This window comes from Biomphalaria glabrata, chromosome 5, assembly GCF_947242115.1.
Source record: "Biomphalaria glabrata chromosome 5, xgBioGlab47.1, whole genome shotgun sequence".
NCBI classification, from domain to species: Eukaryota; Metazoa; Mollusca; class Gastropoda; family Planorbidae; genus Biomphalaria; species Biomphalaria glabrata.
The window spans coordinates 2,276,134-2,296,162 of NC_074715.1; the positions used below are offsets into that span (position 1 = coordinate 2,276,134).

Consider the following 20,029-nt stretch of genomic DNA (forward strand, 5'->3'; position numbering starts at 1 on the left):
GATAAAACCTCTTTCGATGGCAGGGCGGTCCATTCTTTTATGTTGTCTTCCTATCGTTTTCTCTGTCTGCCTGTTGTTTTTTTCCTGATACTGTTTCCTTAAGGAAAGTGTTTGCGAATAATCTCTTTTCGCCCCGCTAAATTTCTCACCCGCTACTTTAATGGTCTGGTCTGGAATTAACTCGCCTCCGTGAGGCAAACATCCAACCAAAGAAAGCATTAATAATGAACTTACAGTTACTTCGGTTCAAAGAAACTCTGCAGGAGCTGCAGAAATCTAAAAATAAACTCAATGTGACATCTGCTTTATGCTACGTGACGGCTTTAAGCGAATAAATTATTTTAATTATAAACAATGTTCTTCTTTCTACGTACCCGATACCGGTCATCTCGTGGATCCCTAGGGATGCGCGTGCCACAGTTTGAGAACCACTGTCTTATAAGACCATCAATACACATTCTTTCTTTTGTGCAGTTGAAGTTGGTTATGAATACGTTACTACATGTATTTACAGAAGCTCAAGAGACGGAACGATGAATGGCGGCACATGTGTAAGAATTTCAAGAAATATGTGACACCGCATTGTGTAAAGGAGCACAGTCTATATAAAAAAAACAAATAGTTTAATATGCCAGCATAAAAGAATGAGAAAGAGGAGACAGAGAGAAAAAGAGAGTAAGCAGCGGGGGAGTGAAATAGAGGGAGTGAGAGAAAGAGAGATGGAGAGAGAAAACGAAAATAAAAGAATGAAAGAGAGAATAAGATAGTGAGAAACCAAGAAATAGAGATATTATTAGAGAGATTTAAAAATGAGGTAAAACTAAAAAGATTAAAAACAAGTTTACAAAAGACAGTTTGTGTGGAAACACAAACTCAAAATCGGCCCCCGAAGTAAAATGTTTTACATAATTCGGATAATCATTCAGAGTTGAAGATAGTTTACTTCCTAGTCCAAACCTCCTGCAGGACGACGGGGGATGGGAGCAGGCAGGGTTTGAACCTTCGACCGTCGAACGACAGTCCAGCGCGCAAACCGCACGACCAGTGGTCCACCCAGGTAGGCTTCAATATTTTCAGAAAGAACATCCGAATGAAATTATATCAAAGACAAATGAGAGATAAGAATGGAGAAAGAAGGTCAACAGATCTTGTGTAGTGCCCCAACCGTCCCGCAGATCAAAGGATACGTGAAAGTGAATGTAAAGTTAGATGTGAACCTGGCCTAACTAGTTTGTGGTCTAAAGGGCAGATGATGTAAAGTTCATCTGTTTTTTGTGGCCTACGGTTAACGAGGGTGTCATGTAGCCAGCACAACGACCAACCGCCTTAGCTTTTCCCCAACTAATGTCAGGTACCCATTAGAGCTGGGTAGACTCAGAAGTTGAAAATCCCAGTCTTCACCAGGATTCGAACCCGGGACCCTCGGTTCGAACTAAATAAGTTAATTGTCTTGAAAAGGCTCAATCTCATATTCCAATCCTCAAAAAAAAATATAAAAAAAATTCCGCTGTATAGAAAAAAAAAAATGGTTACGAAAATGATGTTTATAAGATTACTATTCATTTTAAATTAGGTCTAACATAAAATACATACTAATTAGCTTTTTCTCTTTAAAAAACTGCTTGCATAATAATTTTAAAAATTAGAATTTTCGCTTTCAGGAAAAAAAAAGTAGCCGTTGCATCAGAACTTTGAATGGTCTAAAATATTGTGAAGTCGGATTTTCAATATCTTTTCTAGTTTACGAGATCTAAACGGGACGGACGGACAGACGGACAGACGTACTGACATTTCGCACAAAACTAATAGCGTCTTTTCCCCTTTCGGCGGCCGCTAAAAAGTAGAGAATGAGAGATTAAACAAAAGAAAAATTGAGAAAGAAAATATGAAGGAATGGAAAAAAAAGATAAAAAAGAAACGAAATAGAACAAGAAGGAGGCAAGGAACAAAAGCGAAAAGAGAACAAGAAAGAAGAAGAAAAAAAGAAAGTTTGACAGAATTATAGAGTCAAAGAGAAAGAGAATAAACGAGAAAGAAAATAAGAGAAAACGAATAAAAGAGAAAGTGAAAGATAAAGAGAACGAATAAGAAAGAGAATGAAAGATAAATGGAATAAAAGAGAAAAAAAATTAAAAAGAGAAAGAGAATGAAAGAGAAAGATAATGAAAAATAAAGAGAATGAAAGAGAAAGAGAATGAAAAAGAAAGAGAATGTAAGAGAAAGAGAATGAAAAAGAAAGAGAATGAAAGAGAAAGAGAATGAAAAAGAAAGAGAATGAAAGAGAAAGAGAATGAAAGAGAAAGAGTATGAAAGAGAAAGAGAATGAAAGAGAAAGAGAATGAAAAAGAAAGAGAATGAAAGAGAAAGAGAATGAAAGAGAAAGAGAATGAAAGAGAAAGAGAATGAAAGAGAAAGAGAATGAAAAAGAAAGAGAATGGAAGAGAAAGAGAATGAAAGAGAAAGAGAATAAAAGAGAAATGGAAAGAAATAGAAGGATAGTGAAAGAGAATGAAAGAGAAAGAGAATGCGTTTAAAAGAGAAAGAGACTGAAAGAGAACGAGTATTTATAAACTAAAGAGAAAGTATGAAAGAAAACTAACAAGAGCTTAAGACAGAGCCAACAAGACAAGGGACAGAGAAACATTTTCAGAACGAGACGACTACAGGAAAAGATCAAGGAAGAAATACTTCTTGAAATAAGTCTCAGAAATAACATTGTATAGATTTGTTTGTTTCGCCCGTCTACAAAAGAAGATTCCCACAAAAGGATCGAATCACAAGGAAGGAAAATCATTTACTAAAGCATGGCCTCTTCTGTAATAGCGTTTGACAAAAAAGAGCAATCAGAGAAAAGCTCGATTTAAATACACCAAAATTACTTCTTCATACTTTTGGTCAAGATTCCAACACACAGGCGGTAAATGCGCTTTACAACAGGTGGGGTGCATTGCAAGACAAGTTATAGGCCTACAGCGACGTTTACAATGTGTGAAAAGAATTTTAAATTGGAAAAGGGGGGACAACTAAACGCGATATAACGACTGCAGAAAACAAATGTATTAATGAAAATATTTAGATTAGGACAACTTGTTAAAATACTTGTTCTTTTTTATGTATCTTGCGCACTCAAAGAGCTTCAAATATACACAAACAATAAAACAGAGTAGTATTATTTATTATATATACGACTAGTCTTCCAAAGTCTTCGTTTTTCATTCACAGTGGCGTAGCTAGGTTGGGGGACTTACTTACTTAGTAGTTAGGCCCTCCTGCTACGTTCGGCGCATTGGGCGGCAAGCTGTCTCCACAAAGATCTGTCACTGGCAATGTCTGAAGCCTCCTCCCACCTGATGTCCACTGTTTTGAGGTCCTCCATGAAGGTGTGGCGCCAAGTAATACGAGGACGTCCCTGTTTGCAATTTCTTCGTACTGGCCTCCATCTCATCGCAACTCTTGGTATGCGTAGTTCATTTTGTCGGAGAACATGTCCCGCAAACCTCATGTGACGCTATGTCACAACCTCACTAAGTGTTCCACTCCCAGTTCGGCATAGGATCTCCTTGTTTGAGACCTGATCTGTATAACTGACTCCTAAATCCGTATCAGCCATTTTTGTTGAGCCACAAATTTGAAATTCCACTTAAGGGTGAAGGAGGGGGCAAATGAGGTTTTGAAATTTGTTTTTACATCAAATATTGTACCATTATTTCATGTCTAGATGTCGAAAGCCAAACAGCAGGAGCCCCTATTGAGGTCAAACCACCCAACCCCCCAAATCCCAACGAAACTTTTTAATCACAATGGGTAAGAAGCACGAAGAAAGGGTCGTCAATCGTAAAGCTCTCTGGACATTTTAAAAGGTCATCGACTGGCCGTAGCCGATAACGGATTGATTTAGTTACAGCAGCATTGCGATGCAAGTCAATGGAATGCGTATGATAATGATGATGATGACGATGATGATAATACATCACAGATTTCTCACCTCAAATTTGATGAAACCAAGGAGGGATAGTCTTGGGTGGCGAAAGAGGAGGCTTAGGCCGACACAGAGTAAATATTATTTAGTATAATCTCATTGTTGTTACGGTTGACCGATCCGCCTTTAAGTCAGACAAGGAAATAAAAACATATTAAAAATTATTCTTTATCATGAATACCAAAAAATGATGGGACAAAATTTCTTTAATTTTGCAAACTCTAAGATAACCACCAAGGGAGAGATATTATTCCGTATCAAACACTTAGTTTCACATGTTCTAGTGACACTCTTACATCTTGTAATACGTCCAGACATTTACTCTCTCTCTCTCTCTCTCTCTCTCTCTGTCTCTCTCTCTCTTAGAAAAACAGACAGACAGATAGATAGATTGATTGATTGATTGTTAGTGACAGAAAGAGAAACAATAAGAAGAAGAGAAAGAGTTGAGAAATGAAGATATGAGAGTACAGATCATGAGGAGATACAAACAGACAGACAGACAGACAGATAGATAGATAGATAGATCGATAGATAGATCGATAGATAGATCGATCGATCGATCGATCGATAGATAGATAGATAGATAGATAGATAGATAGATAGATAGATAGATAGATAGATAGATAGATAGACAGTAAAAATGTTTGTAAAATGTTTTACATGTTTCGGATGTTCCATCAGAGTTGAAGATAATTACTTCCCAGTCCAAACCTCCCGCAGGACGACGGGGGATGGGAGCGGGCAGGGTTTGAACCCTGGACCATCGATAAATGTGAACGACAGTCCAGCGCGCAAACTGCATGACCAGGCAGCCATCCGACAGACAGACAGACAGATATATATATATATAGATAGATAGATAGATAGATAGATAGATAGATAGATAGATAGATAGATAGATAGATTGATTATTCGTTTTATTGTTTGATTGATTGTTAGTGACAGAAAGAGAAACAATAATAAGAAGAGAAAGGTTTGAGATATGGAGACATGAAAGTAAAGAACATGAGGAGATAGGAAGAGAGAGAAGAGAGAGATATGAAAGAGATTAGAGAGAGAAGAAAAGAAACAGAAAAAAAATACTGAAGGAAAAAGTGAGGAGAAACTTTGATAGAGAGAAGGTATAGAGCCAGAGAGAGATAAAATTTATCTATATCTATATTTATTTGTACACACATATGAAGGACTACTAGAGAGTTACATTTGTTTGAATGTTGATCATAAATTTTGATCGCCATAAATGTGTAATATTTTCCCCTTCTGCAATTCACTTCCTCGTTCATAAATGATACCTAGATCTATTTTCTATATCGCCTGTGTGCCCATAATAAGGCGGGGGACGGGGGGGGGGGGCGTGTAGTGACCCGTATCTCCAACGTACCGTTACATTAGGCTACCAGCACAGAGTGTGTGTAGGACTTACACACCAAAACATAGCGGTGGACAGTAAGCAATGGCTTTACACAGAAACAAGTCGGCGTTCTTAGTGTGTTTTCTATGTTTTCACATGGCTGTTTCACTAGGTACGATCACTTTGTGTATTAACAAAATAGCGTAGTAAGATCTAAGCATTAATTCCTGTGTTTTAAGGTCATTTCGTTTTTGTTTAGTTTACTTGGCTTATTAAAGTTAACCGTTGTAAGAAGCTTTTAAGAAAATTGAACAGGAACCTTCGCAGTCCAGAGGATTACTATTCTTCTGTTGTAAGTAGTTTATCTACTCGGGAGCAATGCACAAACCAATATAAATGTAAATAGCATCAAAGTTTATCATTATAAGAGACTTTTAAGATGATCGAATGGAAACTTTTTTAGACCAGAAGATGTCTAGTCTTATGTAATAGAAGTCATTATTAGAAGTAAGCTTGGCTACATGGAGGCAATGTATCAACAATATAAATATATATTGTCATAAAATCGAAGTTTTTCATTATAAGAAGTTTTAAAATTGTAAGATGATGGAACATAGACTTTTTCAACCCAGAAGAAATAGTCGTATATAACATAAGTAATTAAGCTACATGGAGACTATGTATATAAAAGTAAAGTTCCCCGTTGGTATATAACATAAGTAATTAAGCTACATGGAGACTATGTATATAAAAGTAAAGTTCCCCGTTGGTATATAACATAAGTAATTAAGCTACATGGAGACTATGTATATAAAAGTAAAGTTCCCCGTTGGTATATAACATAAGTAATTAAGCTACAAGGAGACTATGTATATAAAAGTAAAGTTCCCCGTTGGTATATAACATAAGTAATTAAGCTACAAGGAGACTATGTATATAAAAGTAAAGTTCCCCGTTGGTATATAACATAAGTAATTAAGCTACAAGGAGACTATGTATATAAAAGTAAAGTTCCCCGTTGGTATATAACATAAGTAATTAAGCTACATGGAGACTATGTATATAAAAGTAAAGTTCCCCGTTCGTATATAACATAAGTAATTAAGCTACATGGAGACTATGTATATAAAAGTAAAGTTCCCCGTTCGTATATAACATAAGTAATTAAGCTACATGGAGACTATGTATATAAAAGTAAAGTTCCCCGTTGGTATATAACATAAGTAATTAAGCTACATGGAGACTATGTATATAAAAGTAAAGTTCCCCGTTGGTATATAACATAAGTAATTAAGCTACATGGAGACTATGTATATAAAAGTAAAGTTCCCCGTTCGTATATAACATAAGTAATTAAGCTACATGGAGACTATGTATATAAAAGTAAAGTTCCCCGTTGGTATATAACATAAGTAATTAAGCTACATGGAGACTATGTATATAAAAGTAAAGTTCCCCGTTCGTATATAACATAAGTAATTAAGCTACATGGAGACTATGTATATAAAAGTAAAGTTCCCCGTTGGTATATAACATAAGTAATTAAGCTACATGGAGACTATGTATATAAAAGTAAAGTTCCCCGTTGGTATATAACATAAGTAATTAAGCTACATGGAGACTATGTATATAAAAGTAAAGTTCCCCGTTGGTATATAACATAAGTAATTAAGCTACATGGAGACTATGTATATAAAAGTAAAGTTCCCCGTTGGTATATAACATAAGTAATTAAGCTACATGGAGACTATGTATATAAAAGTAAAGTTCCCCGTTGGTATATAACATAAGTAATTAAGCTACATGGAGACTATGTATATAAAAGTAAAGTTCCCCGTTGGTATATAACATAAGTAATTAAGCTACATGGAGACTATGTATATAAAAGTAAAGTTCCCCGTTGGTATATAACATAAGTAATTAAGCTACATGGAGACTATGTATATAAAAGTAAAGTTCCCCGTTGGTATATAACATAAGTAATTAAGCTACATGGAGACTATGTATATAAAAGTAAAGTTCCCCGTTGGTATATAACATAAGTAATTAAGCTACATGGAGACTATGTATATAAAAGTAAAGTTCCCCGTTGGTATATAACATAAGTAATTAAGCTACATGGAGACTATGTATATAAAAGTAAAGTTCCCCGTTCGTATATAACATAAGTAATTAAGGTACATGGAGACTATGTATATAAAAGTAAAGTTCCCCGTTCGTATATAACATAAGTAATTAAGCTACATGGAGACTATGTATATAAAAGTAAAGTTCCCCGTTCGTATATAACATAAGTAATTAAGCTACATGGAGACTATGTATATAAAAGTAAATTTCCCCGTTGGTATATAACATAAGTAATTAAGCTACATGGAGACTATGTATATAAAAGTAAAGTTCCCCGTTGGTATATAACATAAGTAATTAAGCTACATGGAGACTATGTATATAAAAGTAAAGTTCCCCGTTCGTATATAACATAAGTAATTAAGCTACATGGAGACTATGTATATAAAAGTAAAGTTCCCCGTTGGTATATAACATAAGTAATTAAGCTACATGGAGACTATGTATATAAAAGTAAAGTTCCCCGTTGGTATATAACATAAGTAATTAAGCTACATGGAGACTATGTATATAAAAGTAAAGTTCCCCGTTCGTATATAACATAAGTAATTAAGCTACATGGAGACTATGTATATAAAAGTAAAGTTCCCCGTTGGTATATAACATAAGTAATTAAGCTACATGGAGACTATGTATATAAAAGTAAAGTTCCCCGTTGGTATATAACATAAGTAATTAAGCTACATGGAGACTATGTATATAAAAGTAAAGTTCCCCGTTCAGACCTTGCGAACTATAGGGCAGATGATGTAAAAGTCAGCACAACGATCAACCGCCTTTACTTTTCCCCAACTAACGTCAGAAACATATTAGAGCTAGGTGAACTTTGAGGCGGCAAAAGATCCCAAAATTAAGAATCCCAGTCTTCACCAGGATTCGAACCCTGTATTTTCAGTTCGGTACCAAAGCACTTTACCGCTCCGACACAGCACCTCCAGATAATGGTTGGTAGCTTGGTCGAGAGGCCAAGTGCACTTGAACTTGAACTTGGCTTGACTTGGCTACCTAGAAGAGGGATCGAGGTTCGACACCCGACTCGGGCAGAGTTGTGTTTACTGAGCTCCTAAAGGCAGCACGGAAAACCAACTCCTAGATACCCCCTCCCCCTCACTGGTCCACAAATGAGATTGGACCAAAAGCGCTCTGAGCATGCTATAAGCATGAAAGTAGCGCTATATAAAAGCTATAATAATGTATCGACAATATAATTCTATCATGTAAAAAAAAAAATAGCCTCTCTAGATACAGCACACTGCTTCTGGTGGCTCTTGAGTTTTTTTGAGACACTATCATCTCTATAGTCTTCTCTCCTACCCCACTCTCTCTCTCTGTCTGTCTGTCTCTCTCTCTCTCTGTATAACTGAATGGCTTCCTGGTCCAGAGGTATGCGCTTCGACTTGACATCACGTTGGTCCTGAGTTCAAACCCTGCAAGCTTCCATTCCCTGCCATCTTGTAGTATGTTTGGATTAAGACCTAATTATCTGAATGAACGTCCTGGAACATGTATCTCACACCTGCAGGGGACGCCCATCTTGGCTTCCACAATGTGTCCTGAATGAGTGGGTATAACTCTTCATACAGTATATTTAAAAGGGGGATAACACACAGGCGCAGGATTTCATCAACATAATCCTAACCCAAGCCTCCCGCAGGACGGCGGTTAGAACCCGGGACAGTCGAGACCATTTAAACGACAGCCCATAGCACATACCACGCGACCATGCAGTGCTAAAGTAAAGTGTTGGAAATATATAAAACAAAAACGTTGAAAAAGAATGAAGGGTATGCATAGTGCACAATTTGTATTGCCTTGTAGATAACACGGACTCCTAAAAACTATTTTTTACAAAGCTTATATTAACTCACGATATATGTCAGTCAGTCAGTCTGGTAAAAAGTGTGAACAAGTTATTTCTCCCACACCCATTCTCGTATCAAGCTGCAACTTTGCGCAATTATTCATTGACACAGACAGGTCGTGAACCAATAACAAATAAAAGTAACCAATTAGTCAATTAATTGCTGGCAATTAATTATTTTGTGATCATATAGCCATTATAAGATTAGACTTGGTCTATTTTGAAAACCGCTTCATTTGGGAATTTCCGTAGTCACCTCAAATGTTTCTTCGCATTTAGAATACACTTCAGACTCAAATGCTTCTTTGTAAGAGCTTAAGTGACGAGTAAATAAATACATGTTCATGTACATATGTAGAAACCATAAGCTGGTTTGCTTGAGTTAATTTTTGACAATATACATATGTATATAGTACTTGTATAATTTGTTAATACTTTGAATTTTTTAGGACGTCCATTAGCCAGCCCAATCCTTTGGTTACCTTTGGTGTGGTAAAGGAGGTAGGTCGTTGTGCTGGGCACAAGACACCCTTGTTAACCGTTGACCAGACAACATATGGGCTTTTTCATCATCTGCTCCATAGAGGTCAAGCTCTCATAACTCATAAGGATACATTTTCATAGTCTTATCGTGGATGTTGTGATACTATCACTTTTCACCTTCATCTATCACTTAGTTCGTTGAACCAATATGGCACCACACAAGATCTGTTGACCGTCTTTCTCCATTCCTCTCTGTCATTTGCTTTGGATAACATTTCTCTCATAGACAGGCCTGTCCCTTCTTTAATGTTAAATTCTTCGTGTTCCTTTTCTTCTTTTTCCTGGTACTGTTCCTTGAAGGAAGGAATTTGCGAGACCGGAGGACCTTGTGATATGGCCATAGACTTTAAGCTTGCCTTTTTCGACAGTAATTAGCAAGTGATCGAAGGGTCCGATTTCTGTAATAGTAGTAAAGTAAAGTTCCCCGATCAGACCTTGAGGTCTATAGGGCAGATGATGTAAAGGTCATCTATTTCTGTGACTTTCGGTTAACGAGGGTGTCATGTGGCCAGCACAACTACCAACAGCCTTTTCTTTTCCGCAACTAATTTCAGGTACCCATTAGAGCTGGGTTGTCTTAGAGGCGCCCAAATATCCCGAAAATATAAATCCCAGTCTTCACCGGGATTCGAAACTGGTACCTCCGGTTTTAGGAGCAAAGGGCTTTATCGCTAACCCACCGCACCTTCTCTGTGACACTATGCCTACGTTTGATCAGGCCTTGCACTTCTCTTTATGTCTAATTGTTCTTCTTGCGAGGCTTCCTGTGTTCTAGTGCCCTGGTTTTAAAAGGACAAAGTTTGACAAGGAACTTATGTCTTTATGTACATTACAACTTTCATATATTGAATATTGAGGAAATTTCTTAGACATTCTTTAAGTCGTCGATATATATCTCAATATCCTGTTCTGTGGCCTGCGATCTAACATATCGCCAGACGTTATTATGGTCTAGAGCAGTGGTTCTCAAACTTTTTGTCTCATAGACCCCCTTGCTACGTTTTCCAGTTTTCGGTAGACCCCCTGCTTAGAAAACCATGCATTTTTGAGAATAGAAATCATCAACTTCAAATGTGTGTGTGTTTTTTTTTTTTTTTACTGAATTGTAAGTGGAATATATTTGTTAATGAAATTCAAATTAAAAGGGGTGGGGGCACAATAAAATAGAATATATATATTATGTGTAGTCACCAAACAAAAATTAGTGGGCTGCTTTAATATAAACATTTGTTTCCATATTGGGCTTCAACTTAGTTTCACATTAAAAAGTCTTGGTTACTGATGTCCAGTTGTTGTTTTTCTGAGAAAATTGGAAATCTTGCTTAATCATTTTTTCACGAAACATGAAGATGGAAAAAAATGAAATATGTTGCTTCCAGCTTATAATGCTATATGCTAGTGTTCAAAGTCATATCTCACATCACCGATGTCACAGTATTGAGTGTGTGAGTGTTATTAATTAGTTTCATAGGTGTTAACAAGGCTCACCGATAGACTTGACAGTGACCAGAAAAGGGTTAGGGCAATGTCAGTTAAATAGATGTTTGTCTTGTAGAGCGACTGATACGGGGGTCGGGACAGACACAGACAATTATTAATGTTAGTTTAGGCGTGGGCTAGATACTCAGCCTATATAGAGAGACGTTTGGGGCAGACCGGGACACAGCGCCATTTGGTGTTAGCAGGGGCGTGTGTCGTGTGCCAGAGATGCAATAGTATGTAGGAAGTAGTACTAAAGGACCAGGGTAAGAAAATGATTTGTATTAGTTATTGCATTGGAAGTTAGTAGATTAAGAATAAATAGAATTTGTGCTTTAGCTAGTTGTTAGCAATATCCTGGTTATTTCTTTATTTAGAGTGACAGTCTTGGCGACAGTCTGAGTCGGTGACAGTCTTTGAGTTGGTGACAGTCTTTGAGTCGGTGACAGTCTTTCTGTCAGTGACAGTCTTTGAGTCGGTGACAGTCTTTGAGTCGGTGACAGTCTTTGAGTCAGTGACAGTCTTTGAGTCGGTGACAGTCTTTGAGTCGGTGACAGTCTTTGAGTCGGTGACAGTCTTTCAGTCGGTGACAGTCTTTGAGTCGGTGACAGTCTTTGAGTCGGTGACAGTCTTGAGAGTCCGTGAAGTCAGTAGAGATAGCCTGAGTCAGTGACAGTCTTGAGAGTCCGTGAAGTCAGTAGAGATAGCCTGAGTAGTTTTATGATGTAGATCAATGACGACAGAAGATAGAAAATGAGCGACAGACGATGGTCTACACAAATGACAGAAAGACAACATAAGTTGAACTCATGTAGCCTTGTGATGTTGGATCCAGGAGCGTGCATTGAGGAGGGAACTAGTTGGTCCGGCTGAGCATGGGTGAAAGACTATTTCTCTTGTTGTATGCTATTCATTCTACGTGCATTTATATAGTATTATTTTATCATTAAGCAGTCATAGAGTATTTAATTAATCAATCACTTATTACATTTATTACTTGATTTTAAAGAGGCCATTGATGCCTAAAATAGAATATTAAATATTAGTTTTAGTTGAGAGATGACTTCACGAGTTTTATATACATGTTGTCATTTTGATGTTGTGAATAAGTTAGGACACTGTAAAGTAATATTAGTTTAAAGTAATGAGTTCTTATTCAAAGTAACTACTCGCACCAAACGTGAGAATCATTGCTAGATGAAAAGAGCCAAGATAATAAAATGAGGATGTGATTGGAGGTGAGTGGGTTCGTGACAACCGAATACACCTTGAATTGTATTGTTGTTACAGGAATTTGTTTCATGGTGTCATTTCTTAAAACTTTGTTACATAATAGGCGCATAGACAATGAAGGAAAGAATGAAGCCAAATTTAAAATAATCACCACTCTTCTGAACTGTCTACATTTAATATCAGTTTCATGTAGACACAATTAAGATATTTAAATAATATGTAAAAATGTACAAATATAAATACATTCATTAAAATGGTTAAAATTCAAGTATTAACTAATGTACAAATCGTATGTGATCATTCCTTTAATGGAAAATTACATTTAAATGTTTCGACCTGCTTAAATGAGATTCAATATCGTAGACTCCATTTGCATCTCATAAACTCCCAATTCATTTTTTTCACTCGCGTAGACCCCTTGGAAGTTGTTATAGACCACTGGGATCTATATAGACCACATTGGGAATCACTGGTATAGAGCGAGTGTCCTGCCTCACGCCTTCCTTTACCGCTTTACAGAAAGTTTAGATACAGATGTAAAGAGTTTTATTTCTCAAGAAATATTCGAAGTTTATAAAACAGAAAAGATTTAAGCCCAAACCAAATGCAGTGTCACGGTGGCTGAGTGGTTAAGCACTTGGCTTCCAAACCTGGGGTCCTAGGACTGACACAACCCTGACTTAATTCAACTCCAATGGGTACTTGACTTTTGTTGAGTAAAGTAAATGTGGTTGGTCGTTGTGCTGTCCACATGACACTCTCGTTAACCGTGGGTCACAGAAACAGATGACCTTAAACTTTGCCCTATAGATCGCAAGGTCTGTAAGAGGAACTTTATTTACAATAAACTAAAAAATACATCTTTAAAAAATAATTATTTTAATTTTTATACCAATTTTAAAGTAAATTTTACAATCTTACATTGTATCTTTTTTTAAATAAATTAGTATTGTATTTATAACAATTCCTCCTATTCGCTTGCAAACTCTTTATGGGCTTAAAAAGTGGAACCTGGAGCCTTGACACTGGACGGGAATTTCTGAAGCGGTTCTTACGATTTTCTTTAAAATGTGACACTTCGAGGTAATTAAAGAACAACCTACCTGATAAAAATGTCAAAACTCTGGTTTAACCCTAACATTAGGCTTACCTTTTTAAAAAAAAATGAACACGGCTGAGCGGGAATTCCAGTACTCAAATCATTTTATATGTAGTGGGGTGGATACTTGTTTAGGCCACACCGGCCACCCCGATTTCTACGCGACTTTCCCCCCTAAATGGCTTCTTTTGTCCGCGCATAAAAAGGCAGAACAACGTGGACATTGCCCATTCTACCGACATCTCTTGTCGCTGTTGTGTCCGTACGTTACTGGACCTACCCTCTTTGTGCCTGGTTCTACACCACGTGTTTATGTAGGGCTGCAGGTCTTTAGTGTATAATAAACAGATACAAATCGGCCTACGAGTTGTCTTCGCCATGTCATTTAGTTTGTTCTGTGCCAAACCTACAACATATAGATCTTTGTGAAGCTAACTAAACCATTTCTCAATAAGCAATTAACTAAGATGTAAAAAAAAACTTTCTACAAATTTTATAATTGAACACTTTACTTTGGTAAACCAAAAAAGCATAAAAGAGTTATTGACAAAAAAAAAAGTTAATATATTTACACTAGATCTAGAACTACATAAAAAAAAAAGTATACAGTATTTATTGTCTATTTTAACTCTTTCTCTCCTAACTGACGATACCAACGTCGATTCCATCAGAACTTGTTAAATAATAACGGCGAGAAAAAGTTAAAGGAAAGTGGAATTGACGTAAGCCATATTAAAACTATGTAGACTTAGGGGTAAAAATGCTTTAAAATACGAAATTCGTGATATTTTTAGAAAATGCTTTTATATAGTCTGCGGCCTTTTTGGGGGAAATACCAACAAAAAAAATAGGTTTGATAGAAAGCTTGTGGTATTTTGCGAGTAGCTGTGCAATGGTTGCTATTATGTCCAAAAAAGTTTGTAATTGATCGTCTAGGAGGTAAAAGGAGCCTTTCAACGACATTTCATGGGGATACGTACTACAGTCTTAGAGTTCGTGGTCAATAAATCGGTCAGTGAATCAGTGAATGAGTGGTATTTTCGCGTATGTATAGTAGATAAGTTAATGGGCTAATCTAATCTGACTTCGACTATGTATCAATTATTACTTAACATTAGCCACAGAACATTACAAGTTGAATATAGTTGATAACAATTAAATATACTTGTTTTTTCCCGTTACTTTCAACAGATTGGTTTGGAGCAAACAATGTGTTCAAATGTCACTGTGACCCTGGTTGTAATCCTGATGGTACTTGCCTTAGTTCTGGAAAATGTGCCAGAGGCTGGTTTGGTTTAAAATGTCAACATCGTACGTATGGTATTTATAAAAAATTCTTTGTATTATTTTAGTAATTACATATATAATTAAATATAATTAGAGTAGTGATAACTGTTAATAAGTCAAAATAATCTATGCTAATTAGAATTAAGATCAACTGTGCCTTATAAAACAAAAATCCATTAAAAAAAGATTGCAACCGAATAATTTCCTCCGCAACGTCATGAAAAGAAAGGTTTATCATTGATTTCAACCTCGGTATATAGTATAAAGTAAAAAGTAGATGCTCGGTTCCTTTAAACCCTATGGTACTAAAGTCATCATCTTAGTTCTATGTAAATTTGTTTTAATATATACATTCGAATGCGGTTAATCGGACCATATTGAGGTACGATCATTTTGGTATAATTAACCGGATGATCTGATTATACGAACATGCTTAATGTTACAAGGCGGGGAGCGGTATAATCTAGGCAATTTACTAACTGTTTATTAAATTATTATTGTGCGACATAGATCTACCATTCGACAGATTAGCTGGATTCACAGGCGGATTGAAAAAAAAAAAGGGGGGGGGTAATGTCCACAACTCTAACCATAACTACTTTAATCATTTGGTGGAGGTCGGTTTGAACAAAAATTGGTTAGATATCTATGCTACTTATGATATTTAACCTTCTTTTTTTTGTATATTAATTCGGATTGTCCTTACCTTGAACCGGGGTGTATGGGGTATTTAGGAGGGGTAGCACCTCTAGTGGACAGGCAGTCGTACCCTCTTTTTGAGGGTAGCTTGACTCACTCTTGGTCCCCACCAGGTACCCAACTCTCACCTGTGGCTCCCAGAAGCTGTAGCATGCGCAGCGGCCACACTCCGGAAACGGCTTTGACCGGCCGGCTAAACCAGGTAGAGGGTATCTGACGTGTCCATGGCACTCACTAACACTGAGGTTCTGTCAAACCTAGCATGTGATGTCTGGACTAGACGGCCTGTGCGTAGCGTCACAAAACTAGACTAATCGGACAGAATGGCAAGTATAGCACAGTGCTGTGGAGTACTCAAGAGCAGGACAAGACACACAGAAAGTCTCTGGTCATCCACTGCACCCAATATTGTCCCCGGACGTCTTGACCAAATCTTGCTTCCGGAAAAGGACGGGCTTTAGGGCCAGAGAGTGAGGTCGACGTGTTGCGCGAATCCTCCTCACTTTAATCCAAATTCCAGCGCAAGTCACTTGTCATCCCCCCCCCCCCCAACAACCAGCCACATGAGGAGGCATAAAACCCCAGTGCAAAGCCCTCAGCCCCCTGGATGACAAAGTGGTCATCATCAAACCACGATGGACGAACTATATATATACCCTGGACCGTGAGTGAGTGTTGCTCTAGATTCAATGACCCCAACCCGCCGTCCTTTCCTGGGGTGGGTGCGGACGTATTTTAGTGGAGTAATTACATAATTTATGTAACAAAAAACTGTCAATAAAATAGGTTATGTATTATATATATATTATATATATTACCTTCTTGTGTCGAGCGGAAAAGGACTCGTGTCTGATGGTCGTTTACATTCTTCCGTCAACTTCCCTTTTACGCGGAAAAAAAACATGATACTCATAAATGGCGACATTTTTAGCGGCTCCAGAAAGGGGAAAAGACGCTGTTATTTTTGTGTGGTAAGTCTGTCCGTCAGTCCCAATTAGATCTTATAAACTATAAAAGATAGTGAAAATCCGACATCATGATATTTTAGACCATTCAAAGTTCTAATGCAACGGCTGCTTTTTTCTTTCTGAAAGTAAAAAAAAAATAATTTCTAAAATCAACTATACAAGCAATTTTTTTTTCATAAAAATACACCACTTTTACAACTATTCGCTGAAGGGAGGCTATTTAGTATAGGAGATGACTATTCACTATATTTTTATGCAACGGTTTTAGTTTTTTTGTAAAATCTTTTACAATTGTATTGCAAAGTTAAGTAAGTTGTGTCATACTACATTTACAAAAACAAAATATACTATTTTTTTTTAAAGAGAAAAATTATATTTAGACGCTATTTGATTAGTTTGTAATGTCTGTCTGTCCGTCCGTCCCGTTTAGGTCTCGTTAACTGGAAATGATAGTAAAAATCCAACATAATAATATTTTAGACCATTCAAAGTTCTGATGCAACGGCTATTTTTTCTTTTCTGAAAGTGAAAAATCTAATTTTTTAACTCACTTATGCAAGTTGATTTGTCATACATATCCACACCACTTTTACAACTATTCACTATTAATAGTAACAAATACAGGAGGTTTTTTTTTAGGGGAGACATTTATGTACCATATTGTAACACATTTACGCAAATATTTTTAATTTGTTTTGTCAAAAAAATACAAAATATTTTTTTTTTACATTTGTATTGCTAAGTTAAGTAAGTTCTGTCATACTAACTACTACATTTACACGAAAAAAAAAGTTAACTTTTTTAAAGAGAAAAAAATCTATTTAGTATGCATTAAGTTGGACATAATTTAAACAGCAATTAATAAGTTGGTTTTCATATTATCGCATTAACTGCATCGCTGCATTGCATTTACAGAACTCTCAATCCAAGGGTAATTTTCTTTTTTAACGGAAATGTTTTTTTCTTGAGGATTTAAATAAGAGATTGACCCTTACAGAACAATTAGATTAATTAAATATTCATTTTAAGACATCAGTTATGCCAGGTTCACATCTAACTTCACCTTCACTTTCACCTATCCTTTGGTCTGTGGACCACTGGGGCACCACACAAGATCTGTCAACCTTCTTTCTCCATTCTTCTCTGACATTTGTCTTTGATAGAATTTCAATCTGATGTTCTTTCTGAAAATATTAAAACCTGCCTTTTTACTTGCCTGGGTCGAGGCCGATTTTAAGTTTGTGTTTACACACAAACCGTCTTTGTAACCTTGCCTTCTTGAGGATTGAATAAGAGGCTGACGCTTTACAAAACAGATTAATTAGATAATCAATATATGGCATTAGTTAGGCCAGGTTCACATCTAACTTCACCTTCACTTTCACTAAATAGTGGAACCGGACTTAACCATTGTAGAGCCCTATTCGAAAAAGATTTTGCGGGGCCAAGTTTGGGTAGGGATACAGATAATAATTGCAAATTAAGAGTTTGTATTAGAAAATAAATTCGTTCTTGCATTTTATTCATTCTGTACTAAGTACAGACTTACTTTACGAGCCTTGCGTGTAGCGAAGTCATACAGTACAGCATAAAAATGCTATTTATCTACATAGATCACCCTCAATAGCAACAATTACCAAATGTTTCAATCTATCTACGAGAATTGTTGATCTCGAGTAATTCTTCATTAGTTTGAGGCGCGAAAAGCTTCTTTGACTACATTCCACAATAGCGGGTATTACATAATGCGGTTTTTTGTTGTATTTATTTTTTATCGCGCTTAGGCTTGGCGTTTTTCATATTGAATGACACTCCAATATTACAATTTTCGTCTATATATTTCAGGAGATTTGTATGAGTTTTCAAAAAATTTAAATAATTTCCGGATATTTCCAAGATTTTTTCGTATATTTTGCAATTTCAGGAGATTTCCAGGACCTCCTGTTAAATCGACAGGAGGCCGCGGGAAATCTGTTATAATAAAATGGTTTAATTTGATAATTTATACACCTACAATTAGCGCTGGTCCTATAAAATTTCGGGGCCCACTCCGGTCGACTAGCATAAGACTTGTCTTCGAGTCCGAAGATCGATGAGGAATGCAGTACCAGCTGTGACATACATGTTTTGCCACATCCAGGGCAATCATAACCATTGTCCTCAGTTGATATCTCCTAATCGACTCTGTTGCGACTAGTCATTTTTGGGCTAATTATAAAAAATACTGTACTGCGTCACGCCTGCGTAAGGTATTTTTGAAGTGATAATAGGCTCGCACAGACCAATACCACTCTGTCAAATTGTGTATACATATGTATGCATTGTCAGTATGTCCATATTTGAAAATATAAATATATAATGCTCTTCTTGGTTTTACAGAAGATCTGACAGTGCTGGAAAACACGATGCTATCACCAAATAATAATGTACTGACAGACAGAGATGATAGCACATGTTTGAGCGATACGGATCAATCTATAACAGTCACTTTTAACAGAACCTATATTTTTACATGGCTGAGACTCACTGTCAAAGATCCACGTACGTTGACTTTGTATCATGTGTTAAAAAAAAACAATACAAAGGAAATAAATCTCAAAGTATTGCCATTTATCTAAAAAATATCGGGGTTTATCTCCCTTTTGCTATATTTAAAAAAAAAAAAAAAAAGTTATTTAGTACTAAATGATTGGTTGATTCCTTGCCTGATTTTTGTATTGTTATCGATTATAAATGATTATGCAAATTTTCAACTTGATCCGAGAATGGGAAGTGGGAGAAAAAACGTAATATATAGAAATCAGCAACTCTCATTAAGTTCGAAATCAAACAAAATAATTAATCGCCATCAATTAATTAACTAATTGCTTAATTTTCTTGATTGAGTCATGTCTTGTCAGGTTCAAAGGTCAGTTTTAACTTAATCCGAGAATGGGAAATGAGAGAAAGAAAAACATGTTCAAACTTTTTACAGGAAAGACAGACAGACGGAGTGAGATTTTTAGACCACCTTAAAATTATCATTGATATGATATTTTGCCTCTCTCATTTCTGGCATCCCTCGCGGGCCTTTGTAGTAAGTCTATTAATATAGAAAAAATGGCAGAGTATTTGGGATGCGTGGTCGAGAGGCTAAGTTGAACTTTTACTTGGCCTAGCTGGCATCCCTCGCGGGCCTTTGTAGTAAATCTATAAATATAGAAAAAATGGTAGAGTATTTGGGATGCGTGGTCGAGAGGCTAAGTTGAACTTTTACTTGGCCTAGCTGGCATCCCTCGCGGGCCTTTGTAGTAAATCTATAAATATAGAAAAAATGGTAGAGTATTTGGGATGCGTGGTCGAGAGGCTAAGTTGAACTTTTACTTGGCCTAGCTGGCATCCCTCGCGGGCCTTTGTAGTA

General features: G+C 36.5%; 1 protein-coding gene across 1 annotated transcript; it reads left to right on the forward strand.

The window, feature by feature from the left end:
- The first annotated feature begins 5,388 nt into the window (after positions 1-5,388).
- On the forward strand, positions 5,389-19,262 carry LOC106080216 (uncharacterized). Its single transcript, XM_056028292.1, has 3 exons — positions 5,389-5,505; positions 14,867-14,986; positions 19,009-19,262. The coding sequence occupies exons 1-3, from the start codon at positions 5,436-5,438 to the stop codon at positions 19,245-19,247; spliced, it is 429 nt and encodes a 142-aa protein (XP_055884267.1). The 5' UTR covers positions 5,389-5,435; the 3' UTR covers positions 19,248-19,262.
- Positions 19,263-20,029: the final 767 nt, after the last annotated feature.